This window comes from Stegostoma tigrinum, chromosome 34 (genome assembly GCF_030684315.1).
Source record: "Stegostoma tigrinum isolate sSteTig4 chromosome 34, sSteTig4.hap1, whole genome shotgun sequence".
In the NCBI taxonomy this organism is placed as follows: Eukaryota; Metazoa; Chordata; class Chondrichthyes; order Orectolobiformes; family Stegostomatidae; genus Stegostoma; species Stegostoma tigrinum.
This window is the reverse complement of record NC_081387.1, coordinates 19,829,795-19,852,133: the sequence shown is the minus strand read 5'-3', so window position 1 is coordinate 19,852,133 and position 22,339 is coordinate 19,829,795. Positions and strand designations below refer to the sequence as shown.

Genomic DNA, 22,339 nt, shown 5'->3' with positions numbered 1-22,339 from the left:
CACAACCGCCCTAAGAGGATCCCCCTCGTTCTCACACACCACCCCACCAACCTCCGGATTCAACGCATCATCCTCCGACACTTCCGCCATCTACAATCCGACCCCACCACCCAAGACATTTTTCCATCCCCACCCCTGTCTCCTTTCCGGAGAGACCACTCTCTCCCTGACTCCCTTGTTCGCTCCACACTGCCCTCCAACCCCACAACGCCCGGCACCTTCCCCTGCAACCGCAGGAAATGCTACACTTGCCCCCACACCTCCTCCCTCACCCCTATCCCAGGCCCCAAGATGACATTCCACATTAAGCAGAGGTTCACCTGCACATCTGCCAATGTGGTATACTGCATCCATTGTACCCAGTGTGGCACCCTCTACATTGGGGAAACCAAGCGGAGGCTTGGGGACCGCTTTGCAGAACACCTCCGCTCAGTTCGCAACAAACAACTGCACCTCCCAGTCGCAAACCATTTCCACTCCCCCTCCCATTCTTTAGATGACATGTCCATCATGGGCCTCCTGCAGTGCCACAATGATGCCACCCGAAGGTTGCAGGAACAGCAACTCATATTCCGTTTGGGAACGCTGCAGCCTAATGGTATCAATGTGGACTTCACCAGCTTGAAAATCTCCCCTTCCCCCACCGCATCCCTAAATCAGCCCAGTTCGTCCCCTCCCCCCACTGCACCACACAACCAGCCCAGCTCTTCCCCTCCACCCACTGCATCCCAAAACCAGTCCAACCTGTCTCTGCCTCCCTAACCTGTTCTTCCTCTCACCCATCCCTTCCTCCCACCCCAAGCCGCACCCCCATCTCCTACCTACTAACCTCATCCCACCTCCTTGACCTGTCCGTCTTCCCTGGACTGACCTATCCCCTCCCTACCTCCCCACCTATACTCTCTCCACCTATCTTCTTTTCTGTCCATCTTCGGTCCGCCTCCCCCTCTCTCCCTATTTATTCCAGTTCCCTCACCCCATCCCCCTCTCTGATGAAGGGTCTAGGCCCGAAACGTCAGCCTTTGTGCTCCTGAGATGCTGCTTGGCCTGCTGTGTTCATCCAGCCTCACATTTTGTTGTCTTGGATTCTCCAGCATCTGCAGTTCCCATTATCTCTTAGAATAGTTTGGTTGTTTGTGTTTGGCACAGACTTGATAGGACTTTTTCTGTGTGCTATGCCTTTATGACGATGAGGAAGACCTCTTGTTTTTGTTTCAAATGTGCTTTCTGATATTAGTCACACCAACGTGATGCAGCTTCCATCCTTTCAGGATCTTGTATGTTTCAATAAAAACTCCTCTCTTTGAAGCTCCAACTGATGTAGGTCCGACGTGTTCATATTTTCTTCACAAGAGGTAACCCTTTCATCCTCGGAATGAGTCAAGCCAACCTTTTTTTAACTACTTCTAAAGCAATTACGATTTTTAAGATAGGGAGTGCAAAATGAACATGATACTGCCAATGCAATCTCACCAGAATATGCCTACAGTAAAGTTTGCCTGCTTTTATATTCCATGCCCCTTGCAATAAATGACCGGGATACGTTTATCTTTCCATGCTGTACTTCATACTAAACTTTTGTGACTCATACCAGGATACCCAGACTCCTTTGTACCACAGAATTCAGCAATCTCTTTCAATTTCTACAAAATATGCTTTCTGTTGTTCGTGCCAAAGTGTTCAACTCTACATTTTCCCACATTATATTACATCTGCTAAATTTTGCCCACTCATTTCACCAGTCTAATATCTCTTTGCTTCCTGTTGACAGCTCACTCTCCTACATAATTTGGTTTTGTTGCCAAATTTAGCTACTGTGCACTGAAATCTCTCATTGAAATCCTTGATGCCATTTTAAGTAATCATGGACCTAGCATTGGTCCCTCTGGCACTCCACTGGAGACAGCATACCAACCTTGAAAAACTCATTTATTCTCCTGTTAGCAAACCAAACCATGCTATCATGTTTACCCCGCACCCAACTGTTCACCCTCTTGGACCACGTGCTGTTATCTTATGCAACAATCTTTGATGTGACACCATTTGGAAATCTAATTACCAGATCCCCTCTATCAACCGTGGGTGTTACTCCATCAAAAGGACGAGCAACAAACTTGCCAGCCATGTTCCACGCTCATTCAGTGAATAAAATCAATATTGCCGGTGGATCTTGTGCTCCTTGGCCCCATATTCTGGATTTTCTACTGAGTGCCCCCAACTCACTGCTGTTCGAAAGCACACTTAAGACCAGTTGCTTAGATCCTGCCCTCATCCAACATCCAAGCCCAGCTTCCAGCGTGACTTGTGCTCCGTTGAACACCTTTCGAAGCTGTTGCTGCACAGATTGTAATATCCTTTGAATTTCTCATTGTTTGGGCTCTCGCTATCAATGTAGTATCATCTGTGTAATATCCAACTATCATCAGAAAAGTGTGCACGGAACACCGCTCTGAAATTTGAAGCTATGACTGAGAGCCTGAAAGTGTCCCAGTCTTCATGATGCGTGTAGTTTTAGTCTGCTGGTTTAATTTAATTAACTTTATGTGCCTGGGCAAATAATCCAGAGGTCCAGACTCCTGCTCTGGGAGCAGGGATTAAAGTTTAAGCTTAATCAGTTGAATTACGGCATTTGGAAGTGAGTTTCAGGAGTGATTTTGAAGCTGTCATTCATTTTAAAAGGAAAACATCTGGTTCCTGTGCACTCTGTGAGGAGATCTGGTGTCTGTACCCGACTAGCCTGCACATGAGCTCAGACTCTCAAATTGCAGCTGACTCTTAACGGTCCTCTAGGATCGCCCTAGCAAGCCACTAATTTATACCAAACCACTGCAGAAAAGTTTCATGAGATGCATCGCCGCTGTTGAAGAAGGCAACTCATCACTGATTTTTCAAGGGCATTTGGAAATGGTTGCTAAATGCTGCCGTCACCAGTAACACATCCCGTGAAATGATTTTTTTCCCCCTAAAGATTCAAGGCTGTGACTGATTTGCTGTGAGTTGACAGAATTTTCAAACATCTTCAGCTTTCCAGCACTCTTGCTGATTTGTGGGTGCTTTTGTCTGACACTTATTTATATTGATTGTTGCTTTTGTTCCCTTGCAGTACAACATGAGTGCATTCCCCAAGCAATTCTGGGCATGGATGTCTTGTGCCAGGCTAAGTCTGGCATGGGAAAAACAGCAGTGTTTGTCTTGGCTACTCTTCAACAACTGGAACCCGTCACTGGACAAGTGAGTTCTATTTTGCTAATGATTGGCCTTGGGTAAATGGACAATCCTTGCTTCTGTTTTGTACATTCTTAACGTGTAAGCTGTGATTGCGATTAAAATCAGGAAACGTTTGTCACAGACCAAAGGGAGAGGTGAATTGAATTATTTCATTGTTCTCTTCTTCAGACCATAAGCAGAGGTGTTTTTAAGTTTTTCTTATTTCTTTACCCTTTTGAAACAGACTGTGGTATGTTTTTCCCCCCTTTGTGCAATCCAAGTTTTAAATCTCATAACGAACTCTTTAAGCTTTATTTGTGTTTTCAAACTCGGGAACAGATTGTCATAATGCTCACGTATGTGCACCCATAAACATAAACGTACACAGATGGTTCTCTTCCTTATTTTGAAAACAAAAAAAAAGCATGGTCTTTACAGCCTAGAAAGTCACTGTCAAGTTTCTTTCTGTAGGCTTTCGAGTTCAGGGGCTGCAGTTGGCTGAAGTTACAGAATTCCTTTTGAAGTTGATCAGGACAGTGAGTTGAGATCAGTGTCCACTTTTGCAGAGGGCACCCGATTTCTTCTGGAACTTGGATTCAAAGAAAATTTAGCCTGGAGAAACAAGTTATAATAGATGCTGGAATCTGTACTAAAAAGGAAAAATGCTGGGAGGTGTTCTTCAAAGCGATCATCCAGTCTCTGATTTCTACAATGTAGAGTAGGCCAGATTTAGCCTGGGATTTGGCTATGATTTTTACAAGTCAGATTCATAGCACGCTGATGCAATGTTAGCAGCAAACTACGTCTTACCAGTCCAAAGCAAGGCAGTGTAGAAGTTACATATAGCCTCTCCAGGGAGGTTTTGATAACTTGATTGTCTCTGTGTGTGTCGAGTTTGGCATAATGAGGAGTTTCTATGGTGTTTAAGGGGAAAAAATGCCCACATTTCATCAAGACTAATCAAGACAGTTTACATTCTTTTCATACTACATGAGAATAGTACTTTGATTTTGGTTGACAAGTAGACTCTGATTGCACCATCATGGAGAATGCACGAGTCCACTCAGTTCTGTCTCATCATGCAGTGTGAAAAGGTTGTTTTCCCTATACACTCTTATTTGTTGTGAATTGCCCTGATGAGTCCAAGACAAAAAGCTGTACTGTGTGTGCCAGTTTTTGAATTTCTATGTCTCTAGTCCATTGTTTATTTTATGGGGTCAAGAATGAGCTAATAATGCCACTTTAGGTATAATTTTCAACATGCACCTTTGTTCAAAGCCGACCCAGGAGACCTCAAAATCAGCTGCCCTTCTGGTGTTTGTGGATTGAAAAATCCACACAGGGCAGCACAGTAACTTAGTGGTTAGCACTACTGCCTCACAACACCAGGGACCTGGATTAAATTCCAGCCTCAGGCCACTGAATGGAGTTCGCACATTCTCCCTTTGCGTGGGTTTCCTCTGGGTGCTCCAGTTTCCTCCCACAGTCCAAAGATGAGCAGGTTAGGTGGATAGGCCAGGGTGAATTGCCCATAGAGTCCAGGGATGTGCTGGCTAGGTAAACTGGCCATGGGAAATGCAAGGTTACAGGGATAAGGGTAGGGGTGTGGAATGCCTTTTGGAGGGTCAGTGTGGACTTGATTTGTCAAAGAATCTGCTTTGACGTTGTAGGGATTCTATGGTATGTTGAAAGAGTGCATCGTTTCAGAAGGATGATTATGTCTGAGTCCTGGAGACTGCCTGTTGGAACTTTGCAGGTGGACTATACTTTTGGATTAGTGATTGGTAGCAGTCCAAGAATGTTCATTTTAAAATGTGAAAAAAGAAACAAATTTTGCTTCAAAGCAATTTTTGATCTCTATCTTCCATATTTTGTAGATGTGACTTGCTGGTAGAGTTTATCAGGTCAGGCATCCTGATATGGAGAGAGAAACTAAAGTTGACACTTCACGTTGATGACCTTTTGTTGCACTAACGCAATGATTCTTGCGGATGCTGTATACAACAGCAATGTCGATTTGTTTGGGAATTACTTTGATGAGCAAAAACCTTTTCATACCGTCTGCTGATCTTACTCCACTAGCTACCGCAAAACATTCTCATTGGTATTATGGAAAGTGTAAAATTTTCACTACCTTTTAGCTGCTAAGTAGTGTGCAGCGAGTGGTTAGGATCTGGAATCTCCTGTGTGGTGAGCAAGTTCAGTGGAGGCATTTAAGAGAATAGAATAGAACAGTACAGCACAGGAAAAAGCCTTTCGACCAATCATGTCTGTGCCAATCACGATGCCAATTCTAAACCAATCCCATTTGCCTGCACACAGTCTTTATTTTTTTGTTCTTTTTTTCCTGTTCATGTGTCTTTCCTAATGGTTCTAAGAGGTTGCTATTATATGTGCTTCTACAATGTCCTCTGGCAGCATATCCCAAGCACCTACTACCCTGTCTGTAAATAACCATGTCTTGCACATCTCTTTGAAACTTGCCCCTCTCACCTTAAACTTACGGCCCTCGTAATTGGCATGTTTCCCTCTGTAAAATCAAAATGTACAGGGTTCCAGGGGATGTGGCACTGGATGAATTATTCCTCAGGAAAGCCGGCTGGTATGGTGGGCAAAATGGCCTCCTACTGTGCTGTATCAATTCTTATTTACACATCCCAGAAACAGGAGTGTAAACATTTTCATACTTGAAGCATTAATGTTCCAAGAAAGCAAATTTATTTGAAGTATCTTAATATGTAATATCACTCTCGTGAGAAATTAATACAAACTTGCTTATAAAACTACACTTGTGTGATGACAAAAGTTTGTGTTACTTAGAAACTTAGGTTCTGAAGTGGAAGAGCAGTGTATAACTTCAGGTTTGATTTATATTCCTGTATTGTGTGTGTTCAGAACAGGAAAGATGTAGGTTTATTTTCACGTCAGGTTTGTTCTGTAAGTAATGCTGGGGTGTCTGGAGTTTGTTTACAGGCTTTTAAGTTCAAACCATGAGGTGAACAATTCAAGTAGTTTCGCTTCTGAGCAAACACGGACCTCCAGGAGACTATTTGTGAACCACGATTTGAGAACCGCTGAGTGTAGGAGTTGGAGGGATTGAACAGTTCAGCAGAGGTTCTGAGAAAGGGTCATCAACCCGATTTTAATCTTCTTTTTCCATGGAATGTGCCAGTCCTGATGAGTATTTGTAGCATTTATTGTTCCTATTTCAGACTTTCTAGATCAGTCTTTTCCTCTAATAGACTGGAATTTAGGACTGAGGCTAATCAGCATCTTGTAATCCAAGAACGATATTTTCCTCTTTTACCTCAGTTCCTGATTTGATCGTGGGTTCTGTTGTTGCAGTAGTGTTTCAAGTAAGTTTGTTTGTTTCTAGATTTCAGTCCTGGTGATGTGCCACACTCGAGAACTGGCATTCCAAATCAGCAAGGAATACGAACGGTTCTCCAAATACATGCCAAGCGTGAAGGTATGAGTGCCAAGTGTGTAGCTTTCTTTATTCTTGTGATTTACTATTTTCCTTTGAATACTCTCCTTGCTGTGAGACAGCCATTCTTCCTTGAGATGTGTGCTTTTTTGTTTTTATTTAGCCGTGGGAGGCGATGGCCTAGTGGCATTACTGTTGGACTGTTTATCCAGAAACTCAGCTCATATTCTGGGACCTGGGTTTGAATCCCATCAAGGCAGATGTGAAATATGAATTCAATTTAAAAGAAAATGTCTGGAATTAAAAATCTAATGATGACCACAAAACCATTGCCGAATTTCAGTGAAAAACCACCTGTTGGATTTTCATTTCAATCGCTGCATGTTGAATTTAGTCTGGTCAGTGGGAACTATCATTAATTATTTGAAAGACCTATCTGTTTTATTAAGTCCTTTGCAGAGGAAATCTGCTATCCTTACATATCTGGCCAACATGTGACTTCACATCCATAAGAAAATGGCCTAGCAGGCCACTCAGTTTTCGGGCAAGTAGGAATGGAAGACGCCTGCTAGCCCTGAGAGTGATGCCAGCATCCCACAAATCAGAAGTTGGCAGGTGAGGGACCATCCGTGGAGATTTGCAAAATCAGTGTAACCTGTTTATGACATGATCCAGTGAAGAGAATGTCATCCACCTGCTGAGTTTTTTTTCCAACATGTTTTGTTCTAATTTCAGTCTGAGATCTTTTGCACTCTGAGCCTGGAACAAACCCCTTAACGATCCCCTTAAGCCTTGTTCCCTGTAAGCGGTGATGGTTACAGCTGCCTGAGCTGGAGGACATGACTTAATTATGTCTCTCTGGCTGCCCTAGGTTGCAGTGTTTTTCGGTGGGCTCTCCATTAAGAAGGATGAGGAGTTGTTGAAGAAAAATTGCCCACACATTGTGGTGGGCACCCCTGGCAGGATCCTGGCACTGGCTCGCAACAAGTCTCTGAACCTCAAACACATCAAGCACTTCATCCTGGACGAGTGTGACAAGATGCTCGAGCAGCTTGGTAGGTGATGAGCTTTATATGTGTACGATCCGACCGGGGTAATTGGAAGGACAGTGACGATGTTATGGCTTTAAGAGTATTTTTTCCTGGCTTTTTTTCATGGAAGAAGAGGTGTGGAGCTGTTTGTTTGAATCCAGTAGAATAAACAGCTTGTGAGGCCTTGGCTACAGGTGTGTTCGTGGGACGTTGCTATATTGGAATAGTTCCGGTTTTGTAACTAAATAATCTGTTATGCTGTTAAGTTTTCCAATAGAGTTGTTATTCCAATTTCTTCTTTCTTTTGTTATATTTTAATTGGAGGGTATGAATAATGTGTGTTTTGCTTCAAATTTGGTACTTTGACCAAACAAATCGCATCCGGAACTCACTTGCTTTTAAAATAAGAAAAATTTAGGGTCTAGGCTAACTTCTGATAGCCTAGATGGCTGAGGGTTGACCTCAAGATAATGAAATGGTTTCATGGGATTGTTACCGAGGATGTTTCCTCTTGCAAGTGTGACCAGGTCTTATTAAAAAAAACATAGCCACAATCAAATCCGATGGGAAATTCAGGGAAAATTTCTTTATACACAGAGATTGGCTAATGCGAAAATACCGTAAGGACTGGTTGAGAATGGGTGCATTTAAGGGAATCTAAATGAGCACTTGAGAAGTATGAAACAGAAAGAAAGGGTGAGATAACATGAGGTGGGGAGAAATCCATGTGGACTGCTGTGTGGTTAAGTTGTGTCTGGCTGACTTGCCCTGTGTTGCAAATCCCATATGCAGGTCAGTAATTCTCTATTTGCATGCGTGAAAACTACAATGATCTTAAAACAAAGATCTTTTGAAAGTGGACCCAACTAGTCCTGTAGACGGGCTCAGTTTGGGTATTTTGGAGAGAGTAAAAAACCTTCACTTTTAGATCATTTCAGATCCTTTCAGGGGAGAGCAAAAAACCTTCACTTTTAAGACTATTCAGATCCTTTCAAGCTGTTTGAGAGGAAAAAAACGCTTTGTTTTTAGATACGTCCAAACCCTCTGGAATATAACGTTGCTCAGAAGTTAAGTGTATCCAGAAATAGCAAATATTCTTTATCTGAAATTCCACTGGTCCTGAAGTTTTCAGGTAAAGGATTCCCAAGCCATAATGCAATGCAAATGTACCAGTCTTTGTCCAAGGTCAGTAGTTTGAACAGTAAAGACTTACCATGCTGGTGCAGACTAAAGATAACAGATAGGTAATTTACAAAGCAACTCACAATCTTCGTATCACTTCTTCTCAGATATGCGTCGAGACGTCCAGGAGATCTTTCGCATGACCCCTCATGAGAAACAGGTCATGATGTTTAGTGCCACCTTAAGCAAGGAGATCCGCCCCGTCTGTCGCAAGTTCATGCAAGACGTAATTATCCTTCTAGCTTCTTTTTGGCGTTAAGGGCCTCCACATAGAGTTGGCCGCACCTCAGTGCCATGAAAACCTAAGTTTTTACAACCCTCCCCCCCCCACCCCCACAAGTCATGAATGTAAATAGACCAGAAATATGCAATAATCCTTCAACACAATTAGTTTGAGTCAGGTTAAGGGTGGTGAAACCTTTTCAATCTTCCAATTCAAGGGTCAGAGAGGAGCAGAGATATGCGGAAGACTTGGCGGGAAGACTATCTCAGATGAACACTTGGGTTCCGCAGTGTGGTGTGGGCAGAAATTGTTTCTCCTCCCACCTACCGCAAGGCATCTGTGGTAGACAAATCATAACTGGCCAAGTAGTGGACAACATAGTGAGAAACAGCAATCATTTCACACAAACACAGGCACGCACACACACACACTCTCACACACACACACTCTCACACAGATCAGTTTATTCACTGACATTGACACCACCCACTTCCTGTTGTCCCCAGCAAGCAATGAAGTGCAGCCTCCCTGTAGCGAGCCTGAGGGAATAACGTTTTTTGTCAGATCCTCACTCTAGACATTTCAACCGGTGCTTAAAATAACAGGGAATGGCTGCAGTTTGCACAAGTATGTGGATACAAGCATTCTTTCAGAAAGAGAAAGCAGAGTGAACTGCTAGAGGGAGAGGAAATTAGCCTTACTCTTCCCTCTTCCATACATACACACACATTCTCAGCAGCCAATGGTGCGGGGGGGGAAATACTGCACCTAGAGAATACCTTTCAAGGCACACTGCACCACTGCTCCCCACCCCCAAACCCCGACCCCTCCTCCCAGTGCAGCAGAACATCTCAGCCAGTGCAGCGGGCAAGAGCGATGTGGATGGCCGAGTGCAGACCCCCCGCGCGGAGATCTCTGGTGAGGATCGACATCCGGAGCCCAGGAACTGAGGAGGAAGATGACACCACCAGCCAGCAGTGGGGCAGGAGGCGCTCTATCCTTTTACTGTGTTGGCTTCGGGTGATGGTTCCAGGGTTAAAACCGGTTGTCTTGTAGATAGTGCGGAGGGAAACGGTTGTTTACTCTTGTCTTGCTAAGAAACATTTTGGGAGAGAAGTTCAGTGCAGAGAAGCCCAAGCTAAAGGCTAAGTTAACTCAGATGAATGGCTAGATATAAGAGGCTGCCACTATGAAGAGATAGCAGCATCCCGGTTGACCGACCCTTCGAATTCAGAAACCCTGTAATTGTATGTTAATTGGGTTAAAGTGGGGAGTAATCTGCAAGGAATTGAACAGAAATTGAAGGAGGAAGCATTAATCTCAAAGCTGTCCCATTTTTCCAGATGGAAACCCCTATCTCAAACCCCAGTAAAACTAGCTAATCCTCCAAAGCCTATTACTGCCAAGCAATGCAGTGTTTGGTGGCAAATCAGGTCCCCCCTTCTTAACTTTCCACTGCCTTCACAGGTGTGTGAGTAATTTCACCAGGGTGACTTGATTTTCCTCTCAGGTTCCTCAAAGCCCGAGCTGACAATCCAATGTGGTACTGAGGGTGTTCTGCACTGCTGGGGGTACCTTCTTTCAGATGAGGCATTGGAGCAATGCCCTGCCTGCTCCCTTGGGTGGTTCAAAAAGATTCTATGCCATCAGAGTCAGACATGTACAGCACAAAAGCAGACCTTTTGGTCCAAATTATTTGTGCTGACCAGATATCCTAAATAAATCCAGCCCCATTTGCCAGGATTTAGCCCATATCCCTCTAAACCCTTCCTATTCATATACCCATCCAGATGCCTTTTAAATGTTGTAATTATACTAGCCTCTACCACTTCCTCTGGCAGGTCATTCCATACACACACTATCTTCTGCGTGAAAGAGTTGTCCATTGCGTCCTTTTAAATCTTTCTGCTCTCACCTTAAACCTATGCACACTACTTTTGGACTCCCCTACCCTAGAGAAAAGACTTTGACTGCTCACTCTATCTGTGCCCTCATGATTGTATAAACTTGTATAAGGTCACCCCTCAGACTCCAGGGAAAATAACCCCAGCTTATTCAGCTTTTCCTTATAATGCAAACCCTCCAACCCTGGCAAAATCCTTGTAAATCTTTTCTGAGCCCTTTCAAGTTTCACAACATCCCTTTCTATACTAAGATTTTGAAGAAGAGTGCAGGAGCTAACTCACCTGGTTAATTTTTATTTCACCACCCACATCACCAATATTATGTGATTGTTACTAATTTGCTGTTTGCAAATTGGCTGTCTGATTTCCTACATTACTGCAAATACTGCACTTTTTAATAGACAATCTTAATTGGCTGTAAACTAATTTGGCAACATCCTGAGGTCTTAAAAGGGCATTGTAGGAATGCAAGACTTGCCTTATTTTCTCCATCCCAGAGAAAGAAATCCTGGCCTTGTCACTTTTCTTTGTAAATTTCAGCTACATAGAATCAATTTTTTTTACAATTTCCCCTCTTATACCTTTGCAAGTTAATGATGGTTTTGGAGTACAGTAACACCGAGTGATCTTTTAATATCCACTTGAGCTGTGGACCTAGTCCAGTCTAATATTCAACACTTTTGACAATGCAGTTCTCCCTCAGTCTTGTAGTGGAGCAACAGTAACAGTTTTTAAGCACCAACTTCAGTCCAACTTGAGTTCGTAACCTTTGTGAATCTCAGGGAATCCTGACATCAGCTTGCCCACTGAGACAATGGGGAAAGTGCCAACTAAGATTGCTCATCCTTCAAATTTTCAGTGGGAATTCAACTTAGTTTGAAGGTCGGTTGACCGTAGAGGAGCTGTCTCTTAGCCTTGGCTTTACATTACTTTTGCATTAGCTTGGCACTGTGGACAAACATAACAACAGTATCAGGGTGCAAAATTTCAACTTTACACACCATACAATCTCCTCTTGGACATGCTGCATATTAAGAATGTAAAGAAAAAAAGAGTTGCTGGGGTGTACTCAGCAGGCCAGACAGTGCTGGTAGAGTAAAACAGTTAATATTTCAGCTTGATGCCCTTTTATCATGTACTGGGAAACTTGGCAGCCAACCAACAACCTTCCAGTCAGAAATGATTTTATTATTGTGCCTTGTCCAGGTCAGGCCACACTAAATTCGGCAGTTAGCTTGCTGACATATGGTGTAATCTTAGCAACTTAACTTTTTTTTAAAAGATTACCTTTGTTTTTCTACTTTTCATTTCTAAAAATGGGATTAGTTTGTCAAGTTGTTTTTCAACTCTGATCTCATGGTATTAGACTCTCCCTTTCTCACATCTTAAATTCACCGAGATAAATATTTATACTTTTTTTTTAGTTAAGTTTATCTCCCTGTTCTATCCTGAAGGTACTGACTCCCGTTAGGCAATGTTTAACCAGATGCCAACCCACTTCATTTCAGAACCAAGGCAAGTAAAGGTGCACATGGTCCAAACAATATAAGGGTGTACCTCTACTTGAAAGTTCCTAGCTAAGTAAGACACGGTCCTGACTTGGAACAATATTATTGCCGTTACTTCATTGTTTCTGGGCCAGAAACCTGACACTGCTTTCCTGAAAGCACAGTGGATGTAACTGCATCACATGGACTACCAATGATTCAAGAAGGCAGTTCACAGCCACTTTAATTCCACTATTTGGAATTAAGAATCTAACAATGACCATGAGTCGATTGTTGTAAAAACCCCTCTGGTTCGCTAATATCCTTTAGGGAAGGAAACTGCCATCCTTACCCAGTCTGGCCTATATGGGACTTCAGAACAACAATAATGTGATTGACTCTTAACTCTCCTCTGGACAATTAGAGATGGGCTAGAAATGCTGGCGTAGCCAGTGACGCCCTGATCCCGTGAATGAATGAAGAGAAAAAGAACTTTTTCCAATGGCAGTTGGGGACGCCCAGTAAATGCCGGTCTAACTAGTGATGCCCACATGCCATGAATTAATAAGTAATTTCTAAAAATTATCAAGTTAAATGCTGGAACAAGCTTGAGAGGCTCAATGGCCACCTCCTACATTCACTTTGTATGCTGCTTTAAAACGCCAAATTTGAATTGTCTGCAAAAAGACATCTGACCCCTTCTTGAGTGGCATGTGATATAAATTCTGCGTCATTAACATGTGAAAATAGATTTAGAAATTGGTCCACCTCAGACAGATGAGGATGAGGGTGAAGCAGTGTCCATTTTGTTTACAATGAGCCTCCATTCCCAGCCCTCGTGCTGTGCCAACATGAGATTGTATGGTGTTTTAGATGCATTTGGGTGTTGAAAATATGGAGAGAGAGGGTATAGAATGTTATTGTTTTATGCAATGGATGTTTGTATGTTCTTTTTAACCATTTTACTGTGAGTTACGTTTCGGAGGGAATTAGTTTGCAGTTAAGAATGGTCTGTTTAGTACCATGATAACAAAGTGTGAAGCTGGATGAACACAGCAGGCCAAGCAGCATCTTAGGGCAGAAAAGCTGACGTTTCGAGCCGAGACCCTTCATCAGAAATGGGGGACGGGTAAAGGGTTCTGAAATAAATAGGGTGAGAGGGGGAGGCGGATCGAAAATGGATAAAGGAGGAGATAGGTGGAGAGCAGACAGACAAGTTAAAGAGGCGGGGATGGAGTCAGTAAAGGTGAGTGTAGGTAGGGAGGAGGTAGGTCAGTCTGGGGAGGACGCACAGGTCAAGGGGGCGGGATGAGGTTAGTAGGTAGGAGATGGGCGTGGGGCTTGAGCTGGGAAGAGGGGATAGGTGAGAGGAAGAACAGGTTAGGGAGGTGGGGAAAACCTGTCCTTCCTGCCACCTATCTCCGCCTCAAGCCCCACCCCCATCTCCTACCTACTAACCTCATCCCGTCCCCTTGACGTGTCCGTGCCCGGACTGACCTATTTCCTCCCTACCTCCCCGCCTCCACTTACCTCTACTGGCTTCATCCCCGCCACTTTGACTTGTCTGTCTCCTCTCTACCTATCTCCTCCTCGATCCATCTTCGATCCGCCTCTCCCTTTCGCCCTATTTATTTCAGGACCCTCTCCCCCTCCCCCATTTCTGATGAAGGGTCTAGGCCCGAAATGGCAGCATTTCTGCTCCTAAGATGCTGCTTGGCATGCTGTGTTCTTCCAGCTCTATACTTTGTTATCTCGGATTCTCCAGCGTCTGCAGTTCCTTTTATCTCTGTTTAATACCATGAGTTGATTTCTAAGTTCCCAGGTTATGGTTCAGCTTAAAGTATTCCAGTGCAGGCGTTTTGAACTTAAAACCAAATCAACATTGCTTTACAGATCTGTTGTGGCTGTTTTCTCTGCAATGATAGAGGCATTCAATTTATTTTAGTTTGGCAATTTAGTGAAGTGGTGGGATGGGAAATAGGTTGTGACTGTTTTTTTTTAAGTCCTGTTTGGTTGTTTTATGTTGATAGCAACTGTTAGTTACTGAGCTGTTGAGCACTGTTTACACAGCTAATACTTTTTAATCCAGTCTGGAAGTGCTTCTATCATTATGAACTTATAGCCCTTTGGGATGTGGGCATGCTGACAAAAACTGAAAGGTTTTCCACTATAAAGATCATGCATCCTCCCAAATGAGGTACAGCACTACCTTGCTAAAATGCTATGGACCTGAGAAATGCCCCTTGATGTAAATGTCAGATTCCTGCAGGTGCTGTTCCCTAAGCACCATGCCTCTCCCAGTGTTTTCAATTAAGTAGCAACTTAGTTTTAAGTTTCTCATTCTTGTTTTTGGAGCTCTCTCCCTATCTCAATAACATCCACTCCTGCAAATTAGTGGGGTATCTGTGTCTGTCTATTTCTGCACTCCTGCATATCTCCAAGCTTAGTTGTTCCACCACTGGTGGCTGTGACATCAGTTGCTAAACCCTAAACTCTGGAATTCCCTCCTTAAACCTTATAGCTACATTCTGCTGCTTTAAGATGCTCTTAAAACTGTTTATCTTGATCATGGCTTGTGAGGTTTTACTGTGTCCAAGAAGCTATGATTATTTGGTAGCATAGTATTGCTGAAAAAAAAGACCCATTTTGTCAAAGCTTTTTGACAAGACATTTGCAAGCATACCAGTGACATTTTATGTTCTCTGAGAAAAATTTGCTAATTGGTTGGTAAATGGACTCTCGTAGAGGCTTATAACAGAGTACACATCAGTTAGATGATGACTGACAGTTAACTGCTGAACTCTTTTAGAATTTAAGCCAGTAACATCAGTGGCCACATTACAGTTAGCTAGTCATCAACTAACTGGTGAATTCCCCATAGAAAGGTCTCAACCAATCAGCACTCTCTTCCCATACCATGTGAATTACTGTTTCCCTTACGTAGATATTCTTGCAAGTGGCCCGATGAGAGCAAGATGACATATTTTTAGGAAATTTTTTTCAGCCATATCCAAGGAGATATTGTGGAGGTTAGAAACTCTAAATAAGTGCTGTTGACCTGTCAAATCTTCCATCTTTAATTTTATATATTAAAACATTTGCATAAAATTACGCTTTACTACCTCAAACTCTCTTAAATTTATTGTAAATACTGATAGCGTATACTGTTAATTTTGCCTTGATAGTATTCTTGACAAACAAAAACATAAATGCCAGATGGTTCATGTGAAATCCAGTTTTTATAGTGCTGTTTGACTTATTCAGTTCAGGGAAAGAATTGCTGGAAATGTGCAACAAGCCTGGCAGCGTCTGGACGTAGGAATGTAGAGTTTCTTCATTGTTGTCGGATCTGAAAAAGTGGGGGATTGGACTCTTCCCACCCCATGCCCAAATCCCTTAGCACCACCACCTGAGTCCTGAATTAAATGAAGTTTGGTATTTGGGTGTGTGGGCGGGCGGTGATGGACTCAAAGGAGGATGCTGGGTGGAGTTCTGGCTTGGTGACCTCATTTATGGTGTTATTGAACTGTTGGATCACCCAGGCTCAGCATATTTGGGGATATTGGACAGTTGTCAGTGGACGTGGCTGATTTTCATTCCACTTGATTTAATGGGAGAGAAACTGGCTGCAATTTTCCTGTGTTCATTGCTTTTGGCTCACCTAGCAGCCCAGGACAGGGAACCTTCATTGAGCTGAATTGAATGCCTTTTCAAGAAATCCTTGGCTGCTGCCTATTTGTAGTAAGCCATTTCATTTTTCTTTTTTAACAGCCACAACAGCCTGTCTAGTTTTCTGCAATAATAATTGCTTTTCTTTCATTGCAATCCTGGTGGGGTGAAATCCCTCCTGTCGGTTATTTTGAAATCACATTTCCTGCAGGATGCATTCCACCTTGTTCAAACCTTTGGACTGCATTATCATCTGAGTCTTGTATTCATGTTTGTGGAAATGAGGGTAGGGGAAAGTACTGCTAGATTTTAAAAAAAACAAATGTCACATGAATTTCCATTGATAGTACAGCACAGAAACAGTCCATTCACCCTGTCCGGCGTCTGCTAGCATTGATGCCGCACATAAGCATTGTCCCATATTAGTTTATTTAGATGGAGTGTCATTAATTTCTCCTGCGTTCTTATCTAACTTCATTTTAAATGCATTGTTATTTAATGCCTTGGTGGTCGGTACCATTGGTAGCATTTGTGCAGTACAGTGTTTAAAGAGCTGTATCATGTTGCAGGGCAATTTGCATTGGTGTCACCCCATCTCAGCACTGCAGCAATGCATGCATAATGCGAAGTGTTAGAGGGACGTGGACTAATTGGACTAGATCAATTTAGGATATCTGTTTGCATGAATGAGTTGGACTGAAGAGTCTGATTCCGTGCTATCTGACTCTGTGTCATCACTGCAGCCTTACATAGTCCTAAAGCTGCTCCTGAATTTCTGTTAAAATTTAATTACTAAGACAGGTGGCTTTCGTGACTATGGTCCTCGGAGGCCAGCCAAATGGAGAGTTGTCCCCCTTTGCTTCCTTCAGCCCAGCATGCTAAAGCCTCCTTGTGTAAATCATGCTGTCTTCTGCTTTCCCAAACAAAACAAACAACATCTTGGTGCCTTTGGGAGCCCATTACTCTGTTATTTCTGCTCTTCTAAACATTCCTTGAATTTGGAGACACAACACATTATGGAGTTAGGAACTAAAGAGTACCCTGATGAGGACAGGTGAATGTGTAAGAAGAGGCAAAGGCTGAATGGCCTGTGGTTGCGCTGTAAATTGTAAGCAAAGATGTTGAACTTGCTAGACCTCTGAAAGGGAATCTTGCTATTATCTAGCCCGAAGGCATTTACCTTAGCTCCCAGTTTAAGACACTGCCTAATTTGTGAGGTTAAAACTATCGTTTGCTGAGTTATTTTATCTCCTTAACAGTTCTAAGTGGTTTACGGACATTGAACTGGATCCAAGACTCTCATCAGTTACAGGTGCTGTCCCTGCCCAGATTGTGGTGGCCTTGTGTATTACTTACAATCACAAGGAGAGGCCTATCGGCTCATCGAGCCTGTACATTACAGGCCTCCGCTTTAAAAAAAATCCAATTAGTACCTGTCCACTGCTTTCTCTCCAAAAGATCAGCTTTTTGTTGTATCATTTCTAAGTATATATTTCCAGCTTTCTTTTCAAAAGTTATTATTAAATCTGCTTCCACTGCCCCCTCAGGCATTACATTCCAGATGATCACTTACTGCAAAAACAAATTTCTTTGTTTTGCCTCTGGTTCTTCTGCCCAGGACCTTAAATCCATGTTTTCCGGTCCTCCCACTAGTTCTTATCTAATGTCCCTTTAAGTGCATTTGTTTGACCTTGGTCATTATTTAGCTATTATGGTGGCAAGATTCCTGCTGGGATTTACAGAGCATAGCAGTTAAAGAGCTGCATCATGATGCATAAAGAATGCAGTGGTGTCACCTCTTACCACCGCAGCAAAACAACATTAGATGCTCATAAAGCTCCCACTTCATCAGCTTATATTTAATAATGAAGACCTTTGGAGACTGTCATGAAGTAATCTCCAAACTACTAATAGTACCTCCTTTCTCCCCTCTCCCCTCCATCGACCCCTCCTGGGCCTATATAAAGACTTTTCATTAGGAAAGGAGGCCATTTGGCTCATTGGCTAGAAAACTGTTACATAAAAACAACGGCTGATCATCACATGATTTTTAAGCATCTGTATTGAGCGCATAAGATGCAAGAGCAGAAGTAGGTTGTTTGGCTCATTAAATCAATGAGATCATGGCAGACCTGATAATCCTCAACTCCAGCTGCCTGTGACTTCTCCATAATTCTTGATTCCCTTACAAATTAAAAATCTATCTTGGCCTAGAATATACTTAATGTCCCAGCCTTGACTGCCCTCTGCCATAAAGAATTCCAATGATTCACAACTGTCTCAAAGAAGAAATTCATCCTCGTCTCTGACTTAAATGGGCAACACCACACTCTTGAGATTTTCCCCTCCTAGACTCTTCCCAATGGGGGAACGACTTGTCCACATCTGCTCTGTGGAGCCCCCTAAGAATCTTGTATGTTTCAATAAGGTCACCTCTCGTTCTTCAACTCTAATCAATACAGGTCCACCCGACACAACCTCTTGTCCTAAAATAATCCCTCCATACCTGGGATCAACCCAATGAACTTTCTCTAGACAGCCTCCTTTGCCGGTATATCTTTCCTTGGATAAGGGAACCATGACTGTTACATATTATTTCATGTTCCCTTCCATTTAAAATAAAGGCCAACATACCATTTTCCTTCCCTATCTTGAAATTTACACGTAAGAACTCCCAAATCCCTCTGTGCTGCAGCCTGTCCGTATTTCAATACGTAGCAGCTCCTCCCCTGCCAAAGTGCATAATCTCATACTTACCCAGTTTATCTTCCTTCTGCCAAGTTTCTGTTCAGTCATCTAATTTGCAAATATCTGTCTGCAGACACTTTGTGTCATCCTTACCACTTGTCTTCTCACTTCCCTTTGATTATATTTCCCCTTAATGCTCGCTCCTCTGGAAAGAACAGCCCCCGTTTTCCTAGTCAATGTTCCCCTCACCTCAACCCTGGTTCCATTCTGATAAGTGTGTTCCACACCCTTTTTTCAAAGCCTCAATGTCCTCCTTGAAGTGTAGAGTCGAGGCTTGACCATGCTGCTCCAGATGATGTCAAATCGGATTCCATAAAATTTCTGTAGAACTTCCTTACTTTTGTACTCTGACTCCCTCATAAAATCAAGGATCCTGTCTGATTTGTTTTCTTTTTAAGTTGTTTTCAAATTCAAAAATGTGTGGATGTGCCTGCCCATACCACTTGCCAAAGAATGGTGTCCAGCAGTGGAAAAATTATTTCAACTGAGCCCTGACCAGTAATTTATAGTGGTTTGGTAGAATCCCCTGGCTTTTGTTTTTCTTTTAAGTTAAATCACCAACAGTAATTGGTTATTTCTCTAAACTTGTTGTATTTTCTCGCTTTCCCCCTCTCATGCTGGGGAAGAGGGGGAACTGACATGTACAATCTGTGTCCTTGGCACCAGAGTGTAACCTATCATCGACTGCTGATGGCGGGAGAACTGTTTGGCATTTTCTTTTGATGTCCTTGCTTCCGATGTTGAGGGTTCGGATGAATTATTGTACCCTAGAGGTTGGTACTTCGCTCGTGACCAAGTGTATGTGTAAATGCAGGTGAGCATGGAGCACGATGTATGACCTCACCATATATATGGTCATGATTTTACTTGACCTCCTTAGGTTTACTGAGTTCCGGAACAAAGGGTGCTTTCAGTGGATTGAGATTGCCAGCTGTAAAAGTTGTAATAATTTTGAGACGCTCGTTAGTGTTATTTGGCAAATAAGTTTCATAAATCACAAAATGTTCACACCTAGGTTAAACAAGGCAATTAATATTTATTGCCTTTATTAGCAGGATGTTGGAGTACAGGAGTCAGGAAGAGCTGCAATTATACAGGGTTTTGGTGAGGTTGGTACTCCCCAGGAAGTACTGGGCCTTTTCAGAGGGATGCAAAGGAGCTTCTCTACACTATAGATTTCTTGCATAAGGGGATTCTCTTGTGAAAAGAAATGACTGAAATGGCTCAATATTCACTCTAGAAGAATGAGAGGTGATTTCGTTGAAATGTGTAAAATTCTCACTGGGTTTAAGAGGCTGTTTTCCCGATTGGATAAATTAGTGGAAGCAGAGACTGGAATAACCTTGGATTAAGTGATCAACCATTTCATGCTGTGAATGTTTCTCTCTGAGGGTTGTGAATCTTTAACATTCCCTATAGTGAATATTCCTGGCACTGAGTATATTTAAGGCAGAATAGTAGAGTTTTGGGCAGTAAGGGAATTGTAGGTTATGGTGACTGGACAGCAAGTTGAAGTAAAGGATCAATCATATTCTCTCTCTTGGGAGTCATTTGTAACAAACCCCTCCAGCAATCTGCCAATCCTGAAACCAGTCAATTGGGTACTTGCCAGGAACAGAGATTCTTACTCTGCATGATCCAGCCACACACTCGACAAAGAGAAGATTATATATTCATTTAAAATGCCAACAATGTCCACTTTGGCTGTGTGCAGGCTGGGTCATTCCAGGATATTTGGAGATCAGGTGGTCATTCATCCCTCTTGTATTTCCATTAAATTTGATCACTGCTGATCTTAGCTTAACTTCGTCATCTACCTTGGTCTCATTACGACTTAACTATCCTCATGCTGCCCTTAACTACCAATTCCAGTTTGGCCTCTTCATTCTGTGACCCACAGTCATTAGCTTCTAAGTGCTGTTAAGATACAGAGAAAGGAGGAACAGAAGGAATTTATATTCTTTTAACTTCCCCACTGGAGGGAATCACTTGTATACTTTGACAGCTCCTTCAAACACATTTTAAACATCTGTTAATCTATTATGGAGCACTAGAAGCAGTGTAGTTTTTGTTTTGTTGCACTGTAGGAAACTTAGCTGAAGTGTGGGAGAGAATTTCCAAATGGTGTGGCCTTGCTCTTGAATTTTAAAGTGCAGACATTCGTTTCTAAAAGGGTTAGTGACCTTCCCCTTGTCACCTTTCCATTTTACATCAATACAAGACTCCTTCGAAGCTAGCTTCTGCTTTAGGGACAGTGGAGGGTGGGGGAGGTTTGGAACTATCTTATGTGGTCAGGCAGAGCCAGGTCGGGAAGTGGGTTGGTGGGGTGCAGTGTCTCGGAGCGGCAAAGATTTGGGGCCTGCCGAGAGGGGGGCGTGGTTTTAACAACGGGGTAATTTGCTTCGCAGCCGATGGAGATCTTTGTGGATGACGAAACTAAGCTGACCCTGCACGGGCTGCAGCAGTACTATGTGAAGCTGAAAGACAACGAGAAGAACCGCAAGCTTTTCGACCTGCTGGATGTTCTGGAATTCAACCAGGTATTAGCACCTCCGTGTAAAACCCAGTGCGGGGACAGTAGCGCTGCTGTGACTTGTGTGGGTTACCGGCAACACCTAAATGTTGTAAAAAGATGGGTTATGACTTGCGTGTGCCTCCTTTATGAAGGCACTGCTGTTTACGTCTAGCACTCTGTTGTCTTTATTTTGGCTTTTCTAATCAAGTTGGTTAGTGGATTAATAAACTAATTGACTTAAAACATTTTGCACTTCAGGGGAGGGCTGGTGTTAGGTTGGTTTTAAAAAAAAATCCCAGTGAGTGGAATTTCCATGGTTTCTGCCTCTCACACCCATTGATATTACTCACCTCTGAATGCGAGATGAAGTGTGGCAGCAACAAATCAAGCCAGCATTACACCTTGCTTCTGTCACTTTCCTGGTGAGAGGGTTAGGAAGAAAGACTTGCATTTATATTGCACCTTTGCAACCAGAAGATGACCCAAAATGTTTTACAGCAAGGAATTGGCTTTGAAGTGTGGTTGCTGTTGCATTGTCCCTGTCAATTTGCACACAGCAAGCTCCCGCGAAGTGTAATATGATAATGTAAGTATAAAATAAATAGTGTTTGCTAAGGGATAAAATTGGCCAGGTCAACATGGTAAACTCACAGGATCCTGTTGTTTGTATCCACTTGATTGGGTGGGCAGAGATTCAGCTTATCATTTGTCTAAAAGTTGATGTATGTCAGTCCTGCACTGAATCACAGTCCAGATTTTTGTGCTTGAGTTGCTAGAGTGGGACTTGAATCCACTACCTTCTGACTCAGTGGCACTGCAACTGGTGGTAGATTTAAAACTGCGCTTGTCTTTACTGAAAGAACATATTAGAAAATTTGCATTTGCTGAAAATGCTGACAAATGGTATCAGCTTAGTGATAGGATGGTAACCAGGCTCTTTGGTTTG

At 42.8% G+C, this 22,339-nt stretch overlaps 1 protein-coding gene across 5 annotated transcripts in view; it reads left to right on the top strand.

The window, feature by feature from the left end:
• Positions 1-22,339, top strand: part of ddx39b (DEAD (Asp-Glu-Ala-Asp) box polypeptide 39B) — a 44,167-nt gene that overhangs the window by 7,533 nt on the left and 14,295 nt on the right. For all 5 annotated transcript variants that reach the window (XM_048520080.1, XM_048520078.2, XM_048520079.2 and 2 more), the window contains exons 3-7: positions 3,104-3,231; positions 6,584-6,676; positions 7,506-7,689; positions 8,955-9,073; positions 21,287-21,418. In XM_048520080.1, coding sequence (XP_048376037.1) covers positions 3,104-3,231; positions 6,584-6,676; positions 7,506-7,689; positions 8,955-9,073; positions 21,287-21,418 — 656 coding nt within the window. The remainder of the gene's footprint in view (positions 1-3,103; positions 3,232-6,583; positions 6,677-7,505; positions 7,690-8,954; positions 9,074-21,286; positions 21,419-22,339) is intronic.